At 46.0% G+C, this 11,351-nt stretch overlaps 1 protein-coding gene across 1 annotated transcript in view; it reads left to right on the top strand.

Annotated features, from left to right (window-relative positions):
- The window catches only part of LOC111953212 (neuropilin-2-like), a 75,739-nt gene extending 66,157 nt beyond the window's left edge, over positions 1–9,582 (top strand). The window contains 3 exon segments of the mRNA XM_023972334.2: positions 1,359–1,391; positions 6,926–6,985; positions 7,166–9,582. Of these exon segments, the coding sequence (XP_023828102.2) occupies positions 1,359–1,391; positions 6,926–6,985; positions 7,166–7,482 (410 nt within the window). The 3' untranslated portion in view covers positions 7,483–9,582.
- Positions 9,583–11,351: the final 1,769 nt, after the last annotated feature.

Below are 11,351 nucleotides of genomic sequence, written 5' to 3' on the forward strand. Positions count from 1 at the left end.
ATACATACATGTGTATACACACACCTGACCCTCCAGCACCCCAGTTATTTTCCTCCGTCATCCCACCACACCACTCAACTTCTGTTCCCCCCTCTATCTCTCTCTCTCTCTCATTTCTTCTCTACCTCTGTCTCCTCCTCCTCCTCCTCTCCTCCCTTGGGGTCCCCGACCTGTCACTCCAGTTGTGCTTTAAACACCCCACACACACACAAACACAAACACACACCACAAGTTCCCTCATCAGAATTTCGGGGATAGACTGACTGGTACTTCTGAAAGCCGGGGCGAAGAGATGAAAGGAGAGAGAATGAACGAAAGAGTGGAGTGTTATTCCTCTGCCAGAAAAAGAAAGGAAGAATAGAAAGTAGGCCATAAACGCCCCGTGGGCCCCTGCGATGCTAATCTATGTTTCGTTAGATTTCTTCTTCTCCTCTCGTATCTGTAAACAGAGCTTTCCAGAGCCGTCAAAGCAAATAGATCCGGCACAGGTGTGTATGTGTGTGTGTATGTGTGGTGTGTGTGTGTGTGTGTGTGTGTGTGTGTGTGTGTGTGTGTGTGTGTGTGTGTGTGTGTGTGTGTGTGTGTGTGTGTGTGTGTGTGTGTGTGTGTGTGTGTGTGTGTGTGTGTGTGTGTGTGTGTGTGTGTGTGTGTGTGGTTGTTTTTTTAATCTAGCCAGAGCAGGGGGGTTTAGGAGTAGGTCTTAAACAGATCACAGACAGACCGTGGGTTTTGAGCCAAAAACCTGCCATCATCGAGTTTGACTTCATAGAGTTAGGCTGTGTGGTTGTGAGACGAAAGATGAAAACCCGTCCTCCCTCTGTCAACCGGTGTGGAAGTGCCTCTCCCCCTCTCTACCCATTTTCTCCTTCTTCCTCATTCCCAAGGCATGCTGGGAGTGCTCTTATCAACCAGCGCAGTCGAGTTTGTTCACAGCACATTGGTGTTACCGCCAAAAAGTCTCCCCTTCCCAAGTCACCCCTCTCACAGGCCCCAATTCTTTTTGTTGCCTTTCCAAGTCAATCAGACTCAACGTTGTGTGTGCAGTCAGCCAGCCAGGCAGCAATCTTCCCCAGCTCAACTGGACTCCACAACTTTGAATGACTCAAACTTCACACAGTCGCCCTCCAAGTCTCCCAACTCACAATAACACACTCTTTGACATTGCATTCTACCCCAAGAACACATACCTACAGGCTCTTTCATTCTATTTCTTTTGAGTTGCAGTACTGAGAAAGTTGTCAATAGGCTATAGAGTGATATCAGTGCCAACAGAATCCGAATTAAATTTGTTTAAATGTTTTTAGCTGACTTTCCTAGCTATTGTTCAGGTTATAAACAGTCTTGTTTCTCTCTTTCAGATCCMTTTGCTGCCTTCCCTCCCGACATGACAGGTGAGTTTGCGCCCCTTTAGCCGTGTAATGATGTCACTTCCTGTGCAAATCTTTCCGCTTCCTGCTCGCTGCGCTGCACTGTACAGCTTTGGCTAATGGGAGCTTTGCTTGATGGCACCCATGTGACAAGCCCAGTCCAATCAAGAGAAATGGGTGTGCAAGAGCTGTGTTCGCCACTTGATTAATGCTGCCTTGGGGACAAACGATTCCCAAAATCATCATCAGCATCCAGACATCATCAAACGACATCAGAGCCCACTGAATCCAGCAGAATCCAGTTTATTGCAGAGAAATTCATACTATTGCTTTGACATGTCTGCCTCAATAGAAATATTGGGAGAGCTATAGGGGATTGATGTTATTGCTTGATATAGCGTTTTTGGCTGCTGATTCCAATAAGATAAGAGCTTGGGAATTTGTGTGTGTGATGTGTGCAATTTCTTCCTCCACCGTGACGCACGCAAACATACACACAGACACAGACACACACAGACTCATACACACACACATGCACGCACGCCCACACAGACACACAAAAGCACACACGCAAAAACTCACACATACACACTTCCTAGTGAAACGTAATCAAATAGAGTGACTCAGCTGCGACGCCGGTGTCTCTCTCATCCTCTCAGCTCTGTCTAATGAGCGTGTGCACAGTGCAGTGGCAGGTACACGCAYCATTTCCCTCTGTAATTATGTGACATGGTCGAATACTCAGGGTGGCTTCAACTCTACACCGTACATGGAGTCTCTCAGCTATCTCTCACTTTCTCCCTCTCTCCCTCGCTCCCTCTCTCTCCTCTCTCTCCCTCTCTCTCTCTCTCCCTCTCCCTCTCTCTCTCTCTCTCCCTCTTCTCTTCTCTTCTTCTCTCCTCTTCTCTCTCTCTCTTCTCTCTCTCTCTCTCCTCTCCTCTCCCTCTCCCCTCTCTCTCCCTCTCCTCTCTCTCTCTCTCTCTCTCTCTCTCTCTCTCTCTCTCTCTCTCTCTCTCTCTCTCTCATCTCCCTCTCTCTCTTAAACTGCTGGTTTTGGTCCATTTTCTTAGATGAGACCTAAGAGTTCTTGGAAACTGTTGTCGGCGTATGATTTCACAGACGTGTATGAATAGGAAGACGTTGTTAGGGCGATTGCGCAAAGAATGTGAGAGGGGTTCATAGGATTGAAGTGGAGGAGCTGTGTTAGTAGAGGAGGGTCTCCACTGAGATACTTCTTGGCCTGAAGAGGAAAGAACTGACCAAGAGAGCAACAAAAACAAAGACTAGAACAGAACAGCAATGTGTCTTCCAAATAAATCCATTTGAAYCTGCCAAACATATTCCATCACTGTCTCCAAATTAAAGAGAGAATAATCCAGAACATTCCTATGTGGGCTCCRTGGGGTCTTATGATTGGTCAGTGGAGCACTGGRATTTCCTGTACCAACAGGAAGTAGTGGCTCCTCGTTGGGGGGGAAAATATTTTACTTCATCAGCGTCGTCACGTAACGTTGCATCAGTGACTTTTCAATTGAATGTACAAAAAGTCAACAACGTACACAGTTTGTGTCTTGATCCAACCCAGGTGTCAATCATAAATCAACCACAGGGCTTGAAACCTCTTTGGTTTGATTTCGTTCAAACTGAATTGATGTTTGTTGTCAAGTTAATTAGGTATCAATTCATATTGTTCAGATGTCTCCGTCCAGTGGGTCTGTGTGTGTGTGTGTGTGTGTGCGTGCGTGCGTGCGTCCGTTCTGTTACAGCTAATTATCACACCCTTTGTTTCACACCCAAGTTATTACATGAGACCTTTATTCATTGGAGCATTGGATCAATTCAATCCCACAGACTCATTTCAAATCTGTAGCTATACTCCACTGCTCTTAGTGTGAAAATCACCTCTCTCACCATCGACTGCCACCCAAGCTTCAATCCTCAGATCAAAAAAACCCTGATGCATTTGATTTGTTTTAGCCATTATCTGTGATGAATAACTTTTTTCCCCCGTTTGAGCTGGCATGCTTGTGCATGCCCATGTGCTCGTACGCCTGCTGTTCATGTGATGGAAAGCCACAGGGGAGARAAAAAAACACAAAAAACAAAGCAGTCCATTGGATGTGCTTAGCTTGCCTCCTCTCTACTACCCCCCCCCGAGCCAACATATTCCTTATCTCTCCACCAGGGGGAGGTGTTCCTGGCGGGAGTGACCCCACAGTTGACACGTTGGCGCTGCCACTCATACCCACCCTCTGGTACTACCTCGTGGCCGCCGGGGGTGCCCTGATACTCCTGGCAGTGGCCATCTTGGTACGGGCGCTCTGTTGCCATCGACGAAGGCTGGCAGCGAAGAAGAGCCAGCTCTCTGTGGCCTACCACAGCCAATCCCAGTACTTTCAGTACTCCCAGTGCTCAGCCAGTAACCCGGTAACGGCCGCTCCAGGGACGGAGCCGGTGCTCACCGTGAGGCTAGACAACCACGGCCACCAAACATATGCCCTCTGCTGAAAGGAAGCGGTGGGGCTTACAGCTAAACACCTCCCCTTTTTGATGGCATGGATCACGGATGATGCAACGGGGGACAAGGATCGGAGTGGTATTGACAGTGACATTTTCTGTTAGGTCCTGCTTTCATCAGCAGCGGATGTTATTGTTCACAGACTAACTCTTCGAACACTATTTCTATCATTTGAATCTGCCTACGGACTACGGACGTAGTTTCGGTCACTGTTTTTATGGGGGAGTTGGTCGTAGGACATTTCACACTTCAAGCTGTGGTGATGTGATTCAGAGAGAGATGAAGCGATCTATGTGAGTGGCTCGTTTCAAACCCAACCTCCAGCCTTACAGGACTATTGGTTCTAGTTCTGGTTCCTACCCCCCCGGGGCTTCCTGAAATCGCACCAGCACGRACACACTCGGTGTGGGCTAACCTCCCGGCCCGGTGTGGGTGTAGTAGTTCAGCCATGTAAGACCTCCAGCGCTGTCGGACCACAAACAGACAAGTGAGAGATACTGTCTTACTGACAGCTCCGCTGGAACACTCTGAGGAGAGAGAAGAGCGGGAGGAGAGGGAATGCTACAGTCAGAGACAATGGATGCGCTACAGGAGAGGCTTCATTATAAAGATAGCGCGCCAGGACAGGCYAAGGTGTCAGTGTTACTATTACTGAAGGAAATGTTATAATAGATACACTGTAACGATTACTTGTGTTTTGTTTATTATGCGCGGGCCGGGTTATTGGGTATTCCAGTGTAAGACTAAAAGCATGTTTGAATATGAAGTTGAGCATTTTTTGTGTCACTCTTATTGACCTGAGGAATCAACCTCATTCACGCAGCTCAAGAATAATATTTCAGTGGTCCCACACTGGAAACCCTGCATCAAGCTTTTGATTGAATTATGACCCCTCAGTCAGTCTGTGAGCAGAGTCCCTGTCTTTATAATATCATTATCAACCATCATCATCATCATCATCAGTGATTAATGCTCATTCCCACATTGTTTGTGTTCTATCTTGGAAAGTCCTCAATGGCGTCACCCATGTGACAACATGTGGCTGGTAAGCCCCACATCCAACTCTATGCAATACTCTCAAACAGCTGTAAGACTTTTTTTTCTGTTGCGTGTGCTCTTAGTTGAGAATGCACCAAAACATCATGGAAACCAGAGACAAACTACAAACGATGCTTCCCCATAACTTAAGAATGATGCTGGCGGGATGCATCCCTCATTAGAGCATTGAGRGTATAAACAAAATGGCAAAGAATGTAATGGTATAACTGGTGGCCAAGAGAATTGGAAATWTGTTTCAAATGGGACCAGGCCCAATTATGATAATAGYTAGCACATATTTAAGTTGGCTGGTTTGTTAGTGGTTATGTCGAGCTCTGAGAATCAGATGGCCCTTAAAGGGGAAGTTCACCCAAATTACAAAACAGTGGCCATGTAAACAAAGCCTAAGCATGGATTATATAGACTGCTTTCAGGGGATTTTTTTTGTTTTTTTAATTGTGTAGTTTGGTTGAACTATCCCTTTAATGATAAACAGTTGTCTATCTCACCATTRTAGTACATCCAGAGCTAGTTTAGTTCAATACCTGCCCATTTAACCACCAAATATGTCAAAGGTGTTTTCCGATCTCAAAAGTAGTCTATGAGATGAGTCCACGTCCCATAGTTGTGTAGATCCAGCTATATGCCTCAACCTCGAATGAGTGGAAAAGATAAACACCAAATAAAATCAGCAAATGATGGTGCTTCCATTTACAACCRGTGGCCTGGGATGTGAACTTATCTCAACACAAGACCAACTCCCAGGTCTGAAAGCATCTGACAAACTTTGAGTTTGGAATGAACTGTCCCTTTWAGTAGGACAACCGTGTTTGGGTTAGAGTGATGCCTCCACACAATTAAATAGAACATTTCTATGGAAGCCACCATGTTATCTGGGGGGGTTTGAAGAAGGCTATAGAGACCATAGAGTCTTCCTATTAAGTTGGGTGAATGTGTGTGGCAATCAGGCTTTTTACTTTTTTCAGASTGAAGAGGAGTTTTTTGGCATCCACTCACAATGTGCTTTTAAATCAACTGGGGGTTGGGCACCCCACTCTGTCCATCTCACCGTAGGTCCGCTCCAAGCTCTTAATATCTCTAATTAGGTAATGGAGCGATAACATTTATTTAGGCTGTAGTAAGCACTTTTCTMTTTTCCCATCTCCTGCACACACAGACACAATCTCTCACGCAAACACACACACACACACCCACATGCAGTCTCTCTCTCACACATGCGCACATGCACCCCTCCCCCCACACACCAGCAGCCAACAGCAGTTGCCCCTGGAGACAATATTAATGATTCTCGTTGAGGGCTCCAGTTAAGGTGTTCCTGCCAAGCACTTACTCCCACCTCCGTCCACATGCCAAGTGTTGCGCACACACCACTCAAGATGAAAATAAACCTGAAGTTAAAGTGGCGTTTTCAAAAACAGCGTCGGGGTGAATTTTGGGGGGGTTGAACGGAGGGCTAGGCTTATGCACTCCTAAGCACCACTCTCAGTGCTGATACTCATTGGTATCTCATGATGATCACACCACATCGCAACGCAGTGGGTGGAAGCCAGGATGGGAACTGTGTTTGATTATCTCTTTGTCTGTTTAGCGCTCAATGCATAATCTATTTGTATGATGATGATGATGATGATGATGATGATGATGATGGTAAAATTGTTTGCTGATACTTTACTTGGGCTTTGCACCTCTTTGTGAGCTATGTCGAAAGTGTGATTTGAAATAGTTAAATGAATGTGAATATAGTATGATCTGTGGTAATAAAGTGATATTTTTCTACATTGTGGTATGTGTCTGTATGCCATTGGACTTTAGCAGCCCCAACACATATTATAGCAATTCATTACTGTAATTAGTAATTACAGTGAAGGAAGATTTGACATAGACAGCTTACATTATTGCATGAAACCAAAATGTACTGTATGGATGCTTGGCATTGTACATACTTTGTACAATTGTTCTGTTGTATCTTCTTCTCTCATAGATAGGAGACCAGACTTTGGAGACAGCAGACTTTTTAATGGCAGGGACGAGTTAGATGGAGGTAAGTGCTTCCATCAACTACAATGTATTTCATGTGTCCATTACTGCAATAAGTTTTTACAAATGTGAAAAAACACCTCGTTTCTAATAAGCATCTCTCTTTCTCTCTCTCCCTCTCTCTCATCTCCCCTCTCTCTTCTCTCTCTCCTCCCTCTCCCTCTCTTTTTCTCCTGTCGTCCAGGCTGGGCGTTCCCTGAGGAGTTGAGTACGGCGGCCCCGTCCTCCGAGCCACTGGAGACGCGCGTCTCCTCCTCGGCAGACAAGGACAACTCGTGGCTGTACACGCTGGACCCCATCCTGGTCACCATCATCGTTATGAGCTCCCTGGGCGTGCTGCTGGGTGCTGTGTGCGCCGGCATGCTGCTCTACTGCACGTGCTCCTACAGTGGCCTGTCATCGCGTAGTTCTACCACACTGGAGAACTACAACTTTGAGCTGTATGACGGCCTCAAGCACAAGGTGAAGCTCAACCAGCAGCGCTGCTGCACCGAGGCATGAGGAGAAAGAGTAGAGAGAGGAGAGGGGTAGAGGAAAGGAGAGAGGCGGCCATTTTGAGGAGATTATCTTCTCCTTTGTTTTCTCTCCTTTGCTTGGAACGTGAATTTCCTTTCTGAGCTGAAGGACTACACCTGCCAGATGGAAGGACATTTTGGGGAAATTACACTTTTTAGACTGATCTTGAGACCCCTCCACCCTGCTTCAATCAAAGTGGTGCAGTCCAGGGTGGGGTTTTCTGGACCAAAACCAATGAGGGAAGGACTGGGTATTTCCCAAAGTGGTCCCTATAGCAGACTGTTCCATTGCCAGGGGAGTTCAAATATCAACACATATCAATACCTACTACCCCCCCCCCCAAAATTGAGAACTCCATATAAATACATCATAGTTTTCTAGGTCTAGTTTTTAAACTGGAAAGATGTTATGCTAAACTCCTTGACACAGAAAACGCCTTAGACAGGTGTTCATGCAGTGCTTAGATAGTATTTCTCTATCACGTGGACACAGTGGCCTAGAACCTAGTGAAGTGAATTCTTTATGAAGTGTTTTTGTTGAGTTAGACTCTTGCGTCTCTGTAACACATCAGCCTCAGTTCTCCGCCCCATTTTCTGACAGGTCTGGGGTATTTTTAGACTAATCACCGTCTTTGGTGTGTCTTTTTGTTATTTGTTAAATTCTTCTGTTTTCTTTCTCGTTTTGGCCTGTTGCCAGCCTGTGAATGCTGATAAAGAAAGGAGGGAATGGGGGGAGAAGGGGGGGGGTTCTAATCATGTTCTCTTCTAAACGTGTTCCGTTTGAAGATAGAAAGCAAGGGAGTTTATTGTTAGATTTAGTTTCAGGCAGTGGTTGCCGGTGGGTTTGTATCGAAAAGGTTGGCGGTCGTGTTTACAGTAAACTGTGGCTAGGTGAAGTAAAAGGTTAAGGTGGAGATGGTTTTGGCCAGTGCAACCTATGGATTGCTGGGAAATCCAAGCAGAGACTGAATAGCCATCTACAAATGAGAACTGATGAAGAGAGAAGAAGGAAACAAAAATATGAATCAATGGAGCACAACGTCCTAAATCAACCTCTCTGGGGACAATGTACTCTGTGTGTTGGATGAGTAACGAATCGACGATAAAACGCAAAGTGGGATACAAAAACAAAAATATATATATATGTTCTAGATCGTTACTTGACAGTGGACACACATCTGAGCTTTAAGTCAGCGATTGGTAGAGGAAACACCAATGGAAGGAGACCATTTCCTCAGAGTGGACCAATGTGGTCTTGGTGTCATGGTTCTTCACTTGTGCGCTCCTCGTTTGATGTTTGTTGCTCTTTTTTTCACACTTTGACTCCATTTTGCGTTGTCACGGTGAGGCTGGCGTTTTTAACAGGAAACAGGTTTATGGGGAGAGGTAAATCAGGAGGATTTAAACACACATCTGCTCCCTCTGGACTCTCTAGCCTTGTGAAGGAGGAGTGGGAAAGAGAACAGTAAATCTTTCCACTGTACCTCAGACTTCTAACTTTAACACACACTGATCACACACACACACATGCATACACAGCGTGCACATGCTAGCACGCACACACCGAAGAAAGAGTATCCTGGTCATTCTGGTGCAATGATGGGCATGTATAGGGCTGTGTGCGTCTGGATGCACTGAAGTGGACCCAGGCTTGTGCTGACCGAGAGGCCCAGGTTGTTGGGGGGGGGTCGCTGGGCCGTGAGGTAGAGTCTATCCCCTTCCACCCTCCACCCCACCAACCCACATTCCCTCTCCTATCCCAGAGGCTCCCATCACTGGACCCCACTGACTCTCTTCCAAGTGCCTTGGAGCTTCTGTGATCCAGCTTGCCTTTGTAGCCCATATCAGATTACAGATACAGAAACAGTAGCACAATCTGTCTGGGCAGGAGGGGCTAAAACACACCTCCCTGGGCAAGAATGAGTCAAACTCACCCCTCTGGGCAAGAGAGGGGCTAAACCTCACAAGGATGACCCTGACACTGGTCAGACCTAATTGTTGCTTGGGGGCTTTGTACAGAAATGTTCTTTTTATGATTGTTATTAATATTGTTATTATGATTATTTAATAAAGGATTTATACCATACAGAGAATGTTGGTGGTCATTTGTCTTGCTTTGTGTGAGTTTCAGATGGGTTGTTAGTATGAGGACACTGAGGTAACCTCGGCTTATACACACCCACACTCATACACAGTACATTGTGTCGTCCATAGCCATGTACACACTTGTACACTCTAACAAACACCCTCACAGGCACATTTCTATTCACACACTGTACACTGTTTGTATTCACAAACTCTCTGTATAGGTCACACACACAGGCTTTCAAACACAAACATGAAAACAGACATGCATACACACAGTGTCAGCCAGCCATAGTTTTCCTCTCATCTCTCCATGGCCTCCCATTAGCCCAGACCTCTAGTCGCCCTTGTTCAGGAGCTCCAACATCAAAGCTTTGAAGTGCCCAGCGTCTCTCTCTCACACACACACACAAAGCACACACACACATATGATTACTCTGCTTCCTCCATTTACATGGCTCCCCATCTCCTACACATGGTTTTGTTTGGCCATGTCAGCCCTCATACCTAAACACTAACACAACCAGAAGGTATGGCGTGTAACATATCCGTGATTTCAAGGATTTCTCTGGCTGGCATTGGTAAGAGGGAGGAAATGGATACAGTCATAATATGAATAGACTGTGTATTGAATTTAAAGGGAAGTTTTAATGAAATTACGTCAATTCGCTAAACTATCCCTTGAAGGGGGAAATTTGTCTCACAACAGACCAAAAAGGTAATTGTCTCATATCTTTTTATATCTCTCACAATGGATTGACAACATTCACTGTTAGCTACTTCCTGGGAACTGTGGCTCAGCTTTGAGTTGGGCTCTTTACTGACGGTGTAATACCCGCTGCTACACAACCAGTGATTCAGAGCCTCGACACATGTTGTTACCCAGTCAAAGTGGGTGCGCGGCTGTTAGCACGCTCTGCGGTGCAACATAACAGCCCAATTATGGTCCCTAAACGCAACACCCGAACCAACAGAGGAGCACACCACCATCTGTTAGCTAGCGAGCAAGTGTGATTGATCCCAGCAGAAACGAGCACACCAGGCACAAACCATGACCGAACCGTCAACAAGAAATGACCAAAGAAGCCTGATTGTCGTTGTTCTGTGCAGGGGGGGGGGGGCTCTGTTCTTAGACTCAAATTATAAAAAAAGTAAAATAATGTTTTGCCAAATGATGTTTTTTCCCTTTTCTCTGTGAGTTGGAAATGGAATATTCCACATGAGCTTTTTCCTTTCCTGACATCAGAGAKACGTCTCGCTTCTAACGTTGCACCCGGCCAGACCAGCCTTCAAAGCATCTGTAAACTGATAGGACCAGATTAAGAGCGGCAGCGCCAGTAGTGGACACACAGCTCATTACTCATTCTGTAATCACAGTGTCTGTGTGAGGGCTACAGTGGTTGCTCCACTAAAAGTTTTGCGATTATGCTGCGGGACTTTGTAGGTCCAATCATTTATTTGTATCTTGATTATATGTAGAGAGGAGAGTGTTGTGTGGTGTGATTGGGTGTTGCTGTATATTTTGTTGGTTGTTGGTGTATTTGTTGAATGTAGGTTCGTTGGTTTGAGTGGATTTTCTCTGTGACTGAATCGACAGATGAGAGAGAGACCTATTGACAGTCTGGGCGAGTGGGATCTGATCGAGATGGAGCGACAGTCCATTCAGCCCATCAGTGATGAACAGGAGCGGACCCCAGAGAAGCACCAAGAGACTGACCCAGTATCCCTTTCAGCAGTATCCAGACCCCTCACATCACTCCCTCCCTCCCC

The sequence above is a fragment of the Salvelinus sp. IW2-2015 genome, linkage group LG27 (genome assembly GCF_002910315.2).
Source record: "Salvelinus sp. IW2-2015 linkage group LG27, ASM291031v2, whole genome shotgun sequence".
In the NCBI taxonomy this organism is placed as follows: Eukaryota; Metazoa; Chordata; class Actinopteri; order Salmoniformes; family Salmonidae; genus Salvelinus; species Salvelinus sp. IW2-2015.